Raw genomic sequence first — 17,437 nt, 5'->3', positions numbered from 1 at the left:
TGTTCCAGTCATTTAGTTGCTATATGCTAATTGCAACATAATTATTACCAGGAGCCAAAATCATGCTTCCTTATCCTCATACAAAACAAGCACTTATCTGTCCAGCTATTTAGACCTCTCATAAGGAAGTATTTCCTACCAAGAAGCTGGGGTAGGGTGAGGGGAATCCAAAGAGCTCTCCAAGAGATGGTCAGAACCAGAAAACTCACATAAGATTCCTGTGGCAAGGACCAAGCTCTGAAACTACTGAATCTAATCAGGACACACTTCATCTGAGGCTTTTGCCTTTACTGTCTGTCGCCTGACAAGTATTCAGAAGAAAATGTCTGATTGCATGCCATCCTCTTTGGGCTCAGTTTAGCTGAGGCTTCTTCGCTTAGAGATCTAGGACATACAATTGGAAATAGTCTAAAGACAGATAACTCCAGTAAGACCTTAAAACAGTTCTGTTACCATAAAAATTACAATGGTCAGAACAACCTGTTCTCTCCTATCAAAAGCTCAACACCTAAGTGGCAAACCATTACTTAGCACACTTGATGAAATAAAGTGAGGGACAACACAGTCAGAATCAGCCAGACCTTTACCAAAACCAAAGTTTCTATTCAATAATGCCCTATGGGAAATGGTTTGGCCATTGCATACATAGTCTATTTGTATATAATTTCTCTTTCACAATGAGTTTTGTATCTAATCTCTTTCTAGAGAAAAGTTTTCCTTAATATACTAAATGGAAACATCTTTTCTAGCCCCAAATAATTTTTTACACACTAATACCTAAATAATGTTTTCCTTCTTGTTTGTTCTCATCCTTCTCTCATTAATAATCCCCAAGACCTAAGTGATATTCTTAACATTCATCTCTTTGGCAAATTTCTCCCTAACACAGAGGCAGATATGAACTTGCTGTACAATGAGCAAGTCATCTCCTATCCTTAGAGTTAAAATAAATTATAAAAGGAAAGTTGTTTTGTTTCCACAGCTTGTCGGGAAAGGCAAATTGTGTGGCGTTTTTGTTGTTCAATTATTATTGAGTAGGAAGTCACACTAAAAAAGGTTCTTGATCCTTGAGTCCCTGTATTAACCATTCACAGGATTTTAGTGGTATTCCTAAACCAACGCACAAAAATCACTGTATGAGTGTACCATTTCTATAAGAAAAAAAAAAAAAACCAGATGGCTGAAATTAAGAGTAGAAACCTCCTTCTTACTGTCTTCCTCCTTAAAGGTCTGACACAAACATCAAGGTTCAGTGTCCCAGACACTATTTTTCCACAACTTAGTACAGGCTAACCAAAGAGGCAGGCACAACATGGCTGGCATCCCCTATTCTTCTGAAAAAATGTGTGCCAATGAGCTCTGCATTGTTCCTCACTCAAAAAGAAGAGCCTTTCTGTCTGGCCTCCTCCAATGGCAAGCCCCAGTCTGGAAAATGAAGAAAATGGCACTGAGGAGCCTGGGAGATGGAGCATATCCAAAGCTCTCAGACAAGACTTGAACCTATGACCTTCACTGTGTACACAATAGGCGGGTTAGAGGGACGGGTTTATCTCTGCTGCTGCAGTTCTCAGCCCTGGGGTAGCACTCCCGATAAAATGACACGACTATTGTGTGTGGCAGCAGAACAGTCATCTCCTCACAACAGCCTAAACCAGCGCTCCCTCCCCCAAGACAAAGCAGCAGGGGTGAAATTAACTCAAGGCTGCAGAGCAAAGCCTCCTACAGAAAAGAGAGGCCTGTGGGGGCTTGGGGACTCCCCTCAGCCCCTGAGGCTCTGGACACATGGCTGGAAACAGACAGGCTTTCTGCCCCATCTTTCCCCTTCTCATCTGGGTAGGAAGCTGTGTCTTGGAGAATTTAATCATCTGTGATTTGTTCAGAAACCTTCCCCCTGAAGGGCTCTGATCTCTCCACCCTGTGTGAGCCTAATTCCTAGAAGCTGAAATGACTGTTTGCTGCTGCCTGTTTCACAAACACACATTAATTGGTCAGATGTGTCTCCTCCTCCTCAACCCCAGAGGGAGGAAGGAGAATCTGAGCAGCGATGATCCAACCGTAATTAGACATAAAGGGAAAAGCCAGCAGCATGGGTTTTCCAAACGGGACAGGGTCACACGCCCTCCCGGGGGTGCGAGGGGCGCAGTTACAAGTCCAGGCCTGGGATCCCTCCATCTTGAAGAAAAGGGACAGGAGTGTGTGACCTGCGCGCGGCGGGGCACACACCCACCCGGGTCCCGGCGCGCCCGGCCGGCCCGCTCGGGGCCGCGCACGCCCGCCCGCCGCCGCCGCCGCCGCCCGCCGGCCCCTGGCCCCGGCCCGCCGCCCCGGCCCGCCAACTCCGCGGCCGCCCGCCGCCGCCCGGCGCGCGCCTCACCCGCCGCCGCCGCCGCACAACGACCCCCGCCCCCGCCCCCACCCGCGCCACACAAAGCTCGGCACTCACCGCGCGGCCGGTCCCGGAGCCGCCGCCGCCGCCGCCGCCCGGCCCGGGCCGTCCCGCCGCCGCCGCTACGGGGCCCCGGCCGCCATCCGCCGCGCGGCCGCCCCCGCCGGCCCCCGCCCGCCCGCGTCCCCGCCCGGCCGCTCGCCGCCCGGGCCGCGGTCCTCGCCGCCGCCGCCGCCGCCGCCGCCGCCGCCGCCGCCGCGATCCGGGGCCGCCAGCGCCGCCCGCAAGACCCGGGCCCGGCGCGCGGAGCGGACTCGCGCGGAGCGGCCCGGAGCGGGCGGGCGGCGGGCGGGCGCGGAAAACCCGGAGCGCGGAGCGCGGAGCCGGCCCGCCGCCGGCGGGGGCGCGGGGAGCTCAGGAGCCGGCCCGGGGAGCTCGAGCCCAACGCGCCCTCCCCGGGGAGAGAACTCTCGCGGGCCGGACTGTGGCTCAGAGGCTCTGGGGAGCGTCCCAACTTGAGAAGCCACCAGCCCGTGGACGTCGTGGAGCCCGGGAGAGGCGGCCCCGCCAGGTGCCGAGGTGAGCGGCCCGCGAGCCGGCCTCGCCGTCACCGCCGAGTGCGGCAGACCCCTCACCCTTTGTTCTCCGGCCTGGTTTGTTTGGTTTTAGGGTTAGCGCTTGTTTCCCCCTACAAAGCAGCCATTTCTAACCCTTCCATATCCCGTTACTCCTTTTCACGTCACCATCCTATGACACTAAATCTTGTTGCTGGTTTTTTTTTTTTTTTTTTTTTTTTAAATAAAAAAGTGAAGCCGGAGCCGGGCGTGGGGGCGCACGCTTGTAATCCCAGCATTTGGGAGGCTGAGACAGGAGGGTGCGGGTTCGCGGCCAGCCTCAGCTACTTAGTGAGGCCCTGTGCAACTCAGTGAGGCCCTGTTTCAAAATAAAGAATAAAAAATAGGGCTGGGGGTATAGCTCAGAGATAGAATGTCTCTGGGCTCCATCTCCAGTACCACAAAATAAATAAATAAATAAATGTAAAAAAAATAAAATAAAAAGTTGCCAGCCGGGCATTGGTGGCATTTATAATCCCAGTACTTGGGAGGCTGAGCAGGAGGATAGCAGTTCGCGGCCAGCCTCAGCTACTTAGTGAGGTCCTTTGCAACTCAGGGAGACCCTGTTTCAAACTAAAAAATAAAATAGGACTGGGGATGTAACTCGGAGGTAGAATGCCCCTGGATCCAATCCCTAGCACCTAAAAATAAATATAATTTTTTAAAACTTGGTGGGGATCAAACCCAGATCGCCAGCCTTATGATCTAAAAGTCTTATCTAACCTGTCCTGGTGTCCCATGCTTGTCATCCCAGTACTTGGGAGATTGAGACAGGAGGATGGCAGCTTCCTGGCCAGCCTCAGCAAAATAGTGAGGCCCTTTGCAACTTAAGACCCTGCTTCAAACTGAAAAAATAGGGATGTAGCTCAGAGATAGAAAACCCTGGGTTCAAGCCCTAACACACACACACACACACACACACACACACACACACACACTCACTCACACACACTCTCTCTTATTCTGTCCTCCCACACACCATTCTATTGCATGGATTGTAACTTTTATCTTTCCCTATCTGCCATCCATCGCTGATTGCCCAGCACACTAAGGCACTATAAGGCACTCAGTCCAAGTTTAAGTGAACATCTATTCATTATTTGGGAAACACACCATATTCTTCATGACAGCCTAATAATTCCACTTCCTACCATAGCAAACAAATTTAATCTTCATTCTCAAGGCTCCCCATTACTTGGTCCCTATTTTGTCTTCTCTGTGTTCTTTGCCATTTTATTCTGCTTCCAGGTTATCTTTCCTTTCTTGCCTAATCCTGAGGTATTCTTCAACAATGCCAATCAAGATAGTATGTGCCTTGGAGATAGAGTAAGTCTTAAAAACCCCATTATTCAGCCGGGCGTGGTGGCTCACGCTTTTAATCCCTGCGCTTGGGAGGTGGAGACAGGAGGATCGCGCAGGTTCGAAGCCAGCCTCAGCTACTTAGTGAGGCTCTCAGCAACTTAGTGAGAGTTTCCAAATAAAATATAAAATAGGTCTGAGAGTATAGCCTGGAGGTAGAAAGCTCCTGGGTTCCATCCCCAGTACCACAAAACAACAACAAAAAACATTATTCCCCATCTCCACAAAACAAAACGAAAGAAGGATGGAAGAATTGGCAGCTAAAGATACATACTTAACATGTCTGTTCTAGGAAAAGTAATTCCCCTTTGGTCCACCAGTATTCACACTGCTCTTGGACACTACAAGGACAGAGCTGACCCTTAGTGACAACAAACTTCCATTCTGTACTGTATGATGTTACAAGGGAGAATTCAGCTATGTACTAGATGGAGAAAAGGGGTTTAGTATTGTAGATTTATATGTGACTGAATTGTGTTACGTATTCTTTTTTTTTTTTTTTTCAGGTCTGGGGATTGAACCCAGGGGCATTCAACCTCCGAGCTACACCCCCTGCCCTATTTTTTATTCTTTATTTTGAAACAGGGTCTCACTAAGTTATGGAGGGCCTCACTAAGTAGCTGAGGCTGTCTGCGAACTGCAGTCCTCCTGTCTCAGCCTCCCAAATGCTGGGATTACAAGCGTGCGCCACCACGCCTGGCTTGTGTTACATATTCTTGCGGTCATTTCTACTAAAGGAGCATGACTACACCTAAGAGAACTAGACTGCAGAAGTAGGGGAACAGAGAGTAAGCATCTCCTTTTCCTCCTCCATTCTGATTTGAACTCAGGGGTGCTCTAACACTGAGCTATAACCCAGCCCTTTCTTTAATTTTTTTTTTTTTTTTTTTTTTTTTGGACAGGGTCTAAGTTGACCAAAGCTAGCCTCCAACTTTTGGTTCTCATAACTCACCCTCCTGATTAGCTGGAATTATAAGAGTGTATCACTGTGTCCAGTGAAATCAACATTTCTAAAGTGGATCTCAATTTTCAGAGAAAACTCTCAACCCTGGAGAATGATTACTTTTTTTTTAATTAATAAAAGCTGGACATAGTGGTGCACACTTGTAATCTCAGCATTTGGGAGGCTGAGACAGGAGGATCGCTTTCACAGACAGCCTCAGCTACTGCTTAGTGAGGCCCTTTGCAACTTGTTGAGACCCTGTTTCAAATTAAAAAATAAAAATAGAGATGGTGGTGTAGCTCAGATGTAGAATACCCCTGGGTTCCATTCCTGGTACCACAAAAAAATAAAATAAAATAAAATAGAGCCGGGAATGGTGGCACACACTTGTATTCTCAGCATTTGGGAGGCTGAGATAGTAGGATGTGGCTGAGGAACAGCCTCAGCTACTTAGTGAGGCCCTTGCAACTCAGTGAGACAATGTTTCAAAATAAAGAATAAAAAATTCAGCTGCAGCCGGGCGTGGTGGCGCACGCTTGTAATCCCCGCCCTTGGGAGGCAGAGACAGGAGGATCGTGCAGGTTCGAAGCCGAGACCCTGTTTCCAAGTAAAAATGTAAAAATGGGTCTGGGAGTGTAGCCCGGAGGTAGAAGGGCTTCCAGGAACCCCAGTACCACCACCAAAAAAAAGAAAAAAAAATTTCAGCTGTGGTGGCACACTTGTAATCCCGGCCCTTGGGAAGCGGAGACAGGAGGATTGCGCAGGTTCGAAGCCAGGCTTGCTGGTTTAGGAGACCATGTTTCTAAATAAAATATAAAAAATAGGTATGGAAGTGTAGCTTGGAGGTAGAAGGGTTCCATCCTCAGTACCACTAAAAAAAAAAAAAAAAAAAAAGACTAGGCTGGGCATTGTGGTGAATCCTTGTAATCCCAGCATTTGGGAAGCTGAGACAGGAGATCACGGTTGGTGGACAGCCTCAGCTACTTAGGCCCTTTGCAACTCAGTGAGACCCTGTTTCAAAAATAAAGACTAAAGAATAAAAAAATAGAATAGGGGGTGTAGCTCGGAGGTTGAATGTCCCTGGGTTCCATCCCCAGACTCGCAAAAATAAAGAAAGAAAGAAACAAAGAAAGAAATACTTAAAAATAGGGATATAGCTCCAATGTAGAATGTCCCTGGGTTCCATCCCCAGTACCTAAAATAAAAAAGGAAAAAAGTATCGGGCTGGGGTGCCTCTCGTGGGTTGAATGCCCCTGGGTACCATACCCTGTACCTCAAAAAAAAGAATATATTAAGATACAGCATATAGCTGGGTGTGGTGGCGCATGCTTGTAATCCTAGCACTGGGGAGGGTGAGACAGAAGGATCACCCAGGTTCGAAGCCAGCCTCAGCTACTTAGTGGGACTCTCAGCAACTTATTGAGACCCTTTTTCCAAATAAAATATAAAATAGGATCTGGACGTGTTGGCACACACTTGTAATCCAGCATTCAGGAGGCTTAGACTGGAGGATCATGGTTCACCGACAGCCTCAGCTACTTAGTGAGGCCCTCTGCAACTTAGTGAGACCCTGTCTCAAAATAAAGAAAAAATAGGGCAGGGGGTGTACCTCAGAGATCAAATGCCCCTGGGTTCCATCCCCAGACCTGCAAAAAATAAAATAGGTCTGAGAGTATAGTCCGGAGGTAGAAAAGCCCCTGGGTTGTAGCACAAAATACATATATTTTGGTCACAGACTGTCTCAGCCTTTCAAGTACCGGGACTACAAGCTTGTGCAACCACAACCAATTAAAAAAAATATTTTGTGATGTGAATATTTTGTGATGTGAATATTATATGAAATTTAAGCCGAGCATGGTGGCGCATGCTGTAATCCCAGCATTCAGGAGGCTGAGATTTTTAATTCTTCATTTTGGAAACAGTCTCATTGAGTTGCGAAGGTCTAGCTAAGTAGCTGAGGTTGTCTAAGAACCGTGATCCTCCAGTCTCCGCCTCCAGAATGCTGGGATTACAAGCAGGTGTGCCACCGTCAGGCCCATTTATTTATTTATTTATTTATTTATTTATTTATTTATTTATTTATGGTGGTACTGGGATTCCTGGAAACCTACGGGCTACACTCCCAGACAGACAGACAGACATATACATATACATACACATATACATATACATATATATTTTTTTTTTTCCGGGTCTGGGGATGGAACCCAGGGGCATTCAACCTCCCTGCTACACCCCCTGTCCTATTTTGTATTCTTTATTTTGAAACTGGATCTCACTGAGTTGCAGAGGGCCTCACCAAGTAACTGAGGCTGTCCGCCAACCACGATCCTCAGGTCTTAGCCTCCTGAATGCTCTATTTTTATATTTTTATTTGAAAACAGGATCACTTAAGCCAGCTGAGGCTGACTTCCAACCTGCGTGATCTTCTTGTCTCCGCTTCCCAAGTGCAGGGATTACAAGCCTGCGTCACCACGCCCGACCCATTCTTTTATTTTTGAAACAGGTTCTCACCAAGTTGTGGAGGGCCTCACTAAATAGCTGAGGCTGGCCACAAACTAAGATCCTCCTTGTCTCAAATTGCCAAGTACTGGAATTACAAGCCTGTACCGCCACTCCCAGCTTCAAGTCTTAAGTATTGATTTTATTTATTTATTTATTTACTTACTTATTTATTTATTTATTTAGCGGTACTGGGGTTGGAAGCCAGGAGCATTCTACCTCTGAACTACATATACAGTCCTATTTTTTTATTCTTTATTTTGAAACAGGGTCTCAGCCGGGTGTGGTGGCGCATGCTTATAATCCCCGCGCTTGAGAGGTGGAGACAGGAGGATCGCGCAGTTTCGAAGCCAGCCTTGCTGGCTTAAGAGACCCTGTTTCCAAATAAAAGTATAAAATAGGTCTGGGAGTGTAACCTGGAGGTAGAAGGGTTCTATCCATAGTACCACCAAAAAATAAAATAAAAATGAAACAGGGTCTCACTGAGTTGCAAAGAGCCTCACTAAGTACTTAGCTGAGGCTGTCTGCCAACTGCTATCCTCCTGTCTCAGCCTTCCCAATGCTGGGATTACAAGCATGCGCCAACACACCGGGCAAGTATTGATGTCTTTAGGAGCCAGGCATGGTGGCACACCCTTGTAATCCTAGTACCTGGGGAGGCTGAGACAGGAGGATCACAGGTTTGAAGCCAGCCTCAGCTACTTAGTGAGGCCCTCCATAACTTAGACCCTGTTTCAAAATAAAAAATAAAAAATGGGGCTGAGGTGTAGCTCAGAGGTAGAATGCCCCTGGGTTCCATCCCCAGAACCATAAAAAAAAAAGTCTTGATGTATTTTTGCTCCTCAGGCTGAGATCTCATTGCCTTCCTCGATTGGATTCTCAGTACTCTCCTTCCCATACACCCCTCTTTTTCTGACTCCAAGTTATGGAACATTTACCAGGTTTTTCTTCTGGGCTCCCATTTTTACAATTGAAATCTGATGAGTTTACCAAGTTTTATCCCATGAATTAAGCCATATTATGTGCACATACATAAATCGACAAGTAAACATTTTTTGTGTCAGAAGGTGGTACTAGGGCTATGTTTTCTTCTCTCTGTGCGAAGGGTAGACAAGCCCTGCATATGCTGGATCCCTTTTTGCTGCTGGACCTTGTAGTATGGATTGCCTCCCTCCAAACACATTCACAAAGGCTGAGAACAACAGATGGACACTTGCTGTCCGAATCACAGTAAATAAATTCCTTCATCACCGGACTGACTTTCATCCTTTAGACATAACAAACTGAAGTTTGCTTATTTCTCTAGTTTAATAGGTACTTTTAATTTTTTTTTTTTTTTTGCAGTACTAGGGATGGAACCAAGGGACAGTCTACCTCTGAGCTACATCCCCAGCCCTAGTTTTTATACTTTATTTTGAAACAGGCGCTCACTAAGTTGCAGAGGACCTCACTCAGTAGCTGAGGCTGGCCGTGAACCTGCAATCCTCCATTCTCAGCCTCCCAAGTACTGGGATTACAAACATGGGTCACCATGCCTGGCTTGGTATTTACTTTTTTTTTTTTTTTTTCAGGTCTGGGGCCGGAACCCAGAGGCATTCAACCTCTGAGCTATACCCCCTGCCCAATTTTTAGTCTTTATTTTGAAACAGGGTCTCACTGAGTTGCAGAGGGCCTCACTTAGTAGCTGAGGCTGTCCTCAAACCATGATCCTCCGGTCTCAGCCTCCCAAATGGTGGGATTACAAGTGTGTGCCACCACGCCTGGCTCTTTACTGGTCTTTTTTAGTTGGCCAAGAGAACACACCCCATACTATCTCAATCTTGGCCAGGAGTTCTATCTAGCAATGGCATTAAAAAAAAAAAAATACTAAGGCCGAGCGTGGTGGCGCATGCTTGTAATCCCAGCATTAGGGAGGCTGAGACCTGAAGGATCACGGTTCGCGGACAGCCTCAGCTACTTAGTGAGGCCCTCTGCAACTCAGTGAGACCCGGTTTCAAAATAAAGTATAAAAAATAGGGCAGGGGGTGTAGCTCGGAGGTCAAATGCCCCTGGGTTCCATCCCCAGACCCGCAAAAAAAAAAAAAATTAAAAATAAATAAATAAATAAAATACTAAGTTAAATGAAATCCATATCAATGGGCTTTATTTTATATATATACATATATATGTATATATGTGTGTATATATATATATATATATATGGCGGGGGTACTGGGGATGGAACCCAGGCGCTTTCTACCTCCGGGCTACACTCCCAGACCTATTTTTCTATTTTATTTGGAAACAGGGTCTCACTAAGTTGCTGAGAGCCTAAGTAGCTGAGGCTGGCTTCAAACGTGCAATCCTCCTGTCTCAGCCTCCCAAGTGCTGGGATTACAAGCGTGCGCCACCACACCCGGCGGCATCAATGGAGTTTAGTAAAGATGGTAGTTAAAATGGAAATAAATTAGCTGGGCGTGGTGGCTCACACGTGTAATCCCAGCATTCAGGAGACTGAGACCTGAGGATAGCGGTTCATGGACAGCCTCAGCTACTTAGTGAGGCCCTCCACAATTAGTGAGACCCTGGTTCAAAATAAAGAATACACAATGGGGCAGGAGGTGTAGCTCGGAAGTTGAATACGCCTGGGTTCCATCCCCAGACCCGCAAAAAAATAAATGAAAGGAAAGAAATGAGGAGATGTAACTCAGTATAATTTTGTAAATTTATAAAATTATTTGTGTGTGTGTGTGTGTGTGTGTGTGTGTGTGTGTGTGAGAGAGAGAGAGACAAAGACAGAGAGAGGGAGGGAGGGAGGGAGGGAGAGAAAGAGATACTGGGGATTGAACCCAGGGTCGTTTTACATGTTGAGCTACACGCCCAGCCCTATTTATATTTTTTTAATTTTTATTTATTTTTGCAGTACTGGGGATGGAACCCAGGGGCATTCTACCTCTGAGCGACACCCCAGCCCTATTTTTTAGTCTTTATTTTGAAACAGGGTCTCATTAAGTTGCAAAGGGCCTCATTAAGTAGCTGAGGCTGTCCGCACACTTGCAATCCTCCTGTCTCAGCCTCCTGAATGGTGGGATTACAAGTGTGCGCCACCATGCCTGGCTCTTATTCTTTATTTTAAAACAGGGTCTCACTAAGTTGCAGAAGGTCTAAGTAGCTGAGGCAGGTGTGAACCTGTGATCCTTCACCTCCAGGTACTGGGATTACAAGTGTGCACCACCCCGCCCAGCTCCAGGTGGGTTCTTGTAACCTTGTAAAGTGCATTTTGTGTGTGTGTGTGATGGTACTGGGGGTGGAACCCAGAGGCTTTTCTGCCTCCAGGCTACACTCCCAGACCTATTTTATACTTTATTTGGAAACAGGGTCTCACTAAGTTGCTGAGAGCCTCACTAAGTAGCTGAGGCTGGCTTCAAACCTATATCATCCACCTGTCTCAGCCTCTCAAGTGCTGGAATTACAAGTGTGTGCCACCATGCCCAGCTTAAGTGCATTTTTTTTTCTTTTGCAGGTCCCAGGGGCAATCGACCTCCAAGCTACACCCCCTGCCCTATTTTTTATCCTTTTTTTTTTTTAAACCGGGTCTCACTGAGTTGCGGAGGGCCTCACTAAGTAGCTGAGGCTGTCCGTGAACTGCGATTCTCTGGGTCTCAGCCTCCCAAATGCCGGGATGACAAGCGTGCACCACCACACCCGGCTTAAAGTGCATTTAAAAAAAATTCTTTATTTTGAAACAGGGTCTCACTAAGTTATGAAGGGCCTCATTAAGTTGCTGTGGCTGACTGCAAACCTGTGAACCTCCTGTCTCAGCATCCCAAGTATGGGATTACTAGTGTGTACCACCACACCCAGGTGCAAGTGCATGTTTGGATGCTGAGGTGGGTTCTGTAACCTCATAAAGTTCTTACAAACTTTATCACAGCACACAAAATAGTTGTGATATAACCTAATCTATTGTGACTCCTGATGGTTTTGTTTGTTTGCGGGTCTGGGGATGGAACCCAGGGGCATTCTACCTCAGATCTACACCCCCTGCCCTATTTTCTATTCTTTTTTTGGAAACCGGGTCTCACTGAGTTGCAGAGGGCCTTACTAAGTAGCTGAGGCTGTCCACAAACCATGATCTTCAGGTCTCAGCTTCCCGAATGCTGAGATGACAAGCGTGCACCACCACACCCGGCTCTGATGTTTTTCTTTAGGTATACACAAACAATCTATCCAGGTGGAAAATCAATCTAGAGTCCTCTGTGCGCACACAGCCTGTCTTCATATAAAAGTCAGAAAACTTTTTTTTTTTTTTTTGGCTCCCAGGGCTCTTCACCTCCAGCTTTTCAGTTTTATGTTGGTAATAAGAAGAGAGCCAGATAACTCCGGCACAGAATCTTAGGTGCTACTGCTTGGTAAACTATTAACTACACAGTGAACCCAGTAAGCCTTCATTAATACTAGGATCTGCAGGAGGTCAAAAAGAGACCTTTCTCCTAAAAAAGTGCAATTAGCTATCCTTCCACTTTCTCCAGAGGCTGAACAGAGAAAAAGGGAACACTGCCTGTTTGCATCACCACAACAAGAATCTGGTAGATTTTGCTGGGAATCCCGAGTGACCAGGCCTGCCAAAGCCATGCCTAGAGCTCTGCAACAAGCGAGTTCACAGTTGAGTGAACATCAATGTGTAAATGATGGAGGCATTTCAATGCAAATACACGCTGAATATGAAGCATTAAAGGGGAAATTAATCTTCTTCATAACACAAGGACCTTTTCTCTCCCTTACTTTCTTTTAAGTCATACACACAACTACTAGAGGGAGTCCAACTCCCCCAGTGCAGTGTTGTTTTATAAAAAGCAGAACATACACATTTAAGACCATAAATTTCTTCAGGATGATGAACTTTTTTTTTTTGGTGGTACTGGGGGTGGAACCCAGAGGCTTTCTACCTCCGGGCTATATGCCCAGCCCTATTTTATATTTTATTTGGAAACAGGGTCTCACTAAGTTGCTGAGAGCCTCACTAAGTAGCTGAGGCTGGCTTGGAACCTGCGCGATCTTCCTGTCTCAGCCTCCCAAGCGCGGGGATTACAAGCGTGTGCCACCACGCCCGGCTTAAGGATGATGAACTTCTAAATGAGGCCAGCACTTGAGAGTGTGATAGCTCTTTAGAGCAGACTCAGAAACAAAGTGCTTCGCTAAGTAGGGATAGATGGACTAGTAAAAATCTCATTTCAAACTTACTTCCTGTTTTTCCAAAGCTCATAGATTATGGATGATATTAAAAGATTTGGTTTCAGTATTTGAGGGTATTTGGATGCATTTACTATGGGATTTTATTTTTCAATTTGTTTCTAATTGTCCCATCTAAGTGATTCTATTGCAATACCAACAAATAGGGCAGCTTCATGATGCATTAGCAGGTAGCTCCATCCCTTCCCAATCTAATCCTGGATTCTCAACTAAAGAATAAAGTAGAAGCACTTCTTTAGGTTACTCCTTCAAAAAAATTAAATCTGTCAATAAGGGTCACTCAGTCTTTCTTTCTTTCTTTCTTTCTTTCTTTCTTTCTTTCTTTTTTTTTTTTTTTTGCAGTACTGGGGTTCCCGGAAGCCCTTCTACCTCCGGGCTATACTCCCAGACCTATTTTATATTTTTATTTGGAAATAGGGTCTCTTAAGCCAAGCAAGGCTGGCTTTGAACCTGCGCGATCCTCCTGTCTCTGCCTCCCAAGCACGGGGATTACAAATGTGTGTCACCACACCCGGCTCAGCTTTTCACGTGTGTGTGTGTGTGTGTGTGTGTGTGTGTGTGTATGTGGGGGTGCTGAGGATAGAAGGAGGGCCTTCTATCTCCAAGCTGCACCCCAGCCCTATTTTTTAGTCTTTATTTTTATATTTTTAAATATTTAAATATTTATTTATTTATTTATTTATTTATTTATTTATTTATTTATTTATTTATGGTACTGGGGTTCCTAGAAATCCTTCTACCTCCAGGCTACACTCCCAGACCTATTATTTATTTATTTATTTATTTATTTATTTATTTATTTTTGGTGGTACTGGGGGTGGGACCCAGGGGCTTTTCTACCTCCAGGCTACACTCCCAGACCTATTATTTATTTATTTATTTATTTATTTATTTATTTATTTATTTATTTATTTTTGGTGGTACTGGGGGTGGAACCCAGGGGCTTTTCTACCTCCAGGCTACACTCCCAGACCTATTGTTTATTTATTTATTTATTTATTTATTTATTTATTTATTTATTTATTTATTTATTTTGGTGGTACTGGGGGTGGAACCCAGGGGCTTTTCTACCTCCGGGCTATACTCCCAGACCTATTTTATATTTTATTTGGAAACAGGGTCTCACTAAGTTGCTGAGAGCCTAACTAAGTAGCTGAGGCTGGCTTTGAACCTGTGCGATCCTCCTGTCAGCCTCCCAAGCGTGGGGATTACAAGCGTGCGCCACCACGCCCGGCTAAATTTTTATTATTTTTATTCTTAAAAGCCTGGCTTGCCAGGCATGGAGGTGCACGCTTATAATCCCCACACTTGAGAGGCTGAGACAGGAGGATTGTGCAGGTTTGAAGCCAGCCTCAGCTACTTAGTGAGGCTCTCAGCAACTTAGTGAGACCCTGTTTCCAAATAAAATATAAAATAGGGCTGGGAGTATAGCCCGGAGGTAGAAAGCCTCTGGGTTCCACCCCTAGTACCACAAATAAAGAAAAGAAAGAAAGAAAAAAAAAGCCTGGCTTGGTGAGGCATGCTTTTAATCACAGCATTTGGGAGGCTGAAACAGGAGGATCATGGACATGCTCAGCTACTACTTAGTGAGGCCCTTTGCAACTCGGTGAGACCTTGTTCAAAATAAGGAATAAAAAATAGATAGCCAGGAGTGGTGGTGCATGCTTGTAATCCCAGCATTCCAGAATCCCAGTACTGCAAGAAAGAAAGAAAGAAAGAAAGAGAAAGAGAGAGAGGGAGAGGGAGGGAGAGAGAGAGAGAGAGAGAATATGGCTGAGGGTATAGCTCAGAGGTAGAATGCCTCTGGGCTCCATCCCCAGTACTGTTAAAAAAAAAAAAAAAAAGATATATATATATATATATATATGATATATATATTTGCAGATCTGGGGTGGAACCCAGGGGCATTTGACCTCCGACCTATACCCCTGCCCTATTTTTTATTCTTTATTTCGAAATAGGGTCTCACTAAGTTGCAGAGGGCCTCACTAAGTAGCTGAGGCTGTCCACAAACCTTGATCCTCTGCTCTCAGCCTCCCAAATGCTGGGATTATAAGCGTGCACCACCACACCTGGCAAAATAAAAAACAAAAAAGGTGATACTGGGGGTGGAACCCAGGGGCTTTCTAACTTGGGCTACACCCTCAGCCCTATTTTATAATTTATTTGGAAATAGTATCACTAAGTTTTTGAGAGCCTCACTAAATAGCTGAGGCTGGCTTCAAACCTGTGCGATCCTCCTGTCTCAACCTCCCAAGCGCTGGGATTATAAGCGTGTGCCACCATGCCTGGCTAAAATAAAATATTTTTATTCTTTATTTTAAAACAGGATCTTACTAAGTCATGAAGGGCCTCACTAAATTGTTGAAGCTGACCTTGAATCTATGATTCTTCTGCCTCAGCTTCCGAATACTGGAACTACAAACATGCACCCCACACCCAGTTTAGATTTTCACCTAAAAGATGTTGGAAGCCAGGCGTGGTGGCGGACACTTATAATCCCAGAATTTGGGAGGCTGAGACCTGAGGATTATGGTTTGCAAACAGCCTCAGCTACTTAGGCTCTTTGCAACTCATTGAGATCCTATTTCAAAATAAATAAAGAATAAAAAATAGGGCAAGGGTGTAGCTCAGGGTAGAATGCCCCTGGTTTCCATCCCCAGACCCACAAAAAAAAAAAAAAAAAAAAGGAAGTTGGGTGCTTTGGCCCACATGTGTATTCCTGTTACTCCTGAGACTCAGGAGGATTTCAGGTTTGAAACTAGCCTCAACAACTTAGAGCTAGGCTTGCATCAATGCAGCAAGACCGTTTCCAAATTAAAAAAAAATAAAAATAGGGCTGGGGGTGTACTCAGAAGTAGCTACAAATAAAAATCTCAGAAAGAAAATCTCCAACTTGCTCCTTTTCATATGATACCATTCTAATAAAAATGTTACAAAGACTTAGAATTTTTAAAATAAGTTTTTATAAATAGTGTATTCAAAGATTTTGACCCACTACATAAAGTAAGAATCCCACTCTTTAAGAAAAATATACAGATTTTAGTAAGAGTTTGAGTTCTAAGAGATTCGAGCCTGATACCAAGCCCTTAAGAGTTTTACTGCTTCAATCCCAAAGGAGCAGTGGACAGCAATTTTAGTACACAAAACTCCACTATGTTGTATAGTTCCTTTTCTCCTGGGTCAGACAGCTTTATTCTGCTTCATTAACCCCTTCTTTGCTCCTTGATGGATCTTGGGGTCCAGTTTCCCTGTGGGGAGAAAAAGAAGTCTCATTATTTATTTTTTATATTTGCAATGCAAATCTCCCATGGCCTCCCAGGTTTTCTGGTTACTGTGTTCCTGTCACATTCAATTATCTTGCTTTAGGACTTTGACACTTCCAAACTTAAGAGTTTTATAAGAATGAGGAAGCAGGGGAACACTGTATAGGAACAGATAGATGGATGCAGATGCATGGACACACACACAGAAACAAGTATTTGTGCAAAGACCCTTAAGTTAATGTTTATTTATTTATTTATTTGTTTGTTTGTTTGTTTGTTGTACTGGGGATGGAACCCAGGGGCATTCTACCTTCAAGCTACATCCCTAGCTCTATTTTTTAGTCTTTTTAGTTTTAGAAATAGGGTCTCAATAAGTTGCAGAGGGCCTCACAAAGTAGCTGAGGCTGTCCACTAACCGCTATCCTCAGGTCTCTGCCTCCTGAATGCTGGGATTACAAGCATGTGCCAACATGCCCAGCCTCCTATTTTTTTTTCTTCTTCTTCTTTTTTTTTTTTTTGGTGGTGGTATTGGGGGTAGAACCCAGGGACTTTCTACCTCTGGGACCTATTTTACAATGTAAAATACTCCCAGACCTATTTTACATTTTATTTGGAAACAGAGTCTCACTGAGTTGCTGAGAGCCTCACTAGGTAGCTGAGGCTGGCTTTGAACCCGTGACCCTCCTGTCTCAGCCTTTTATTCTTTATTTTGAAACAGAGTTTCACTGAGTTGCAAGGGCCTCACTAAGTAGCTGAGGCTGTCCATGAATGGAGATCCTCCTATCTCAGCCTCCCAAATGCTGGGATTACAAGTGTACCTGGCTCCTGAAGAGAATCTTGAGTTCTTTTATTTCTGGCCTTAGAAAAGAGCTTGCAATTTTCTTTCTCTCATAAAAAGCCTTATCTAACTCAATAGCAATGCTGATGCTAAAAACAGAAACATAATTCAGTTTAGCTTAAGCACTCAAAAATAAACAAAACAAGAGCCCCAGGCATACTACAAGGGCGGCCAGGTATGCTATGACCACACCCTAACCCCTGCCATTCATACACTGTCACTTTCATTTGTTTGGCAATCAGATGTAACAGAACACTGAACCACAAGCCAGCACACCCAGGCTGTAGTCCCTCTCTT

General features: G+C 45.1%; 1 protein-coding gene across 2 annotated transcripts in view; it reads right to left on the bottom strand.

Moving 5' to 3' along the window:
* Window positions 1–16,219: 16,219 nt before the first annotated feature.
* Window positions 16,220–17,437, bottom strand: part of TRIP4 (thyroid hormone receptor interactor 4) — a gene marked incomplete at both ends in the record, with an annotated part of 91,424 nt that continues 90,206 nt past the window's right edge. The window contains one exon of one of the 2 annotated variants that reach the window (XM_080690662.1): window positions 16,220–16,287. In XM_080690662.1, the coding sequence (XP_080546788.1) occupies window positions 16,220–16,287 (68 nt within the window). The remainder of the gene's footprint in view (window positions 16,288–17,437) is intronic. The other variant, XM_080690663.1, reaches the window with a different exon arrangement.

This window comes from Muscardinus avellanarius (genome assembly GCF_963383645.1).
Source record: "Muscardinus avellanarius genome assembly, chromosome: 3".
NCBI classification, from domain to species: Eukaryota; Metazoa; Chordata; class Mammalia; order Rodentia; family Gliridae; genus Muscardinus; species Muscardinus avellanarius.
This window is presented reverse-complemented; position numbering and strand designations above follow the sequence as displayed.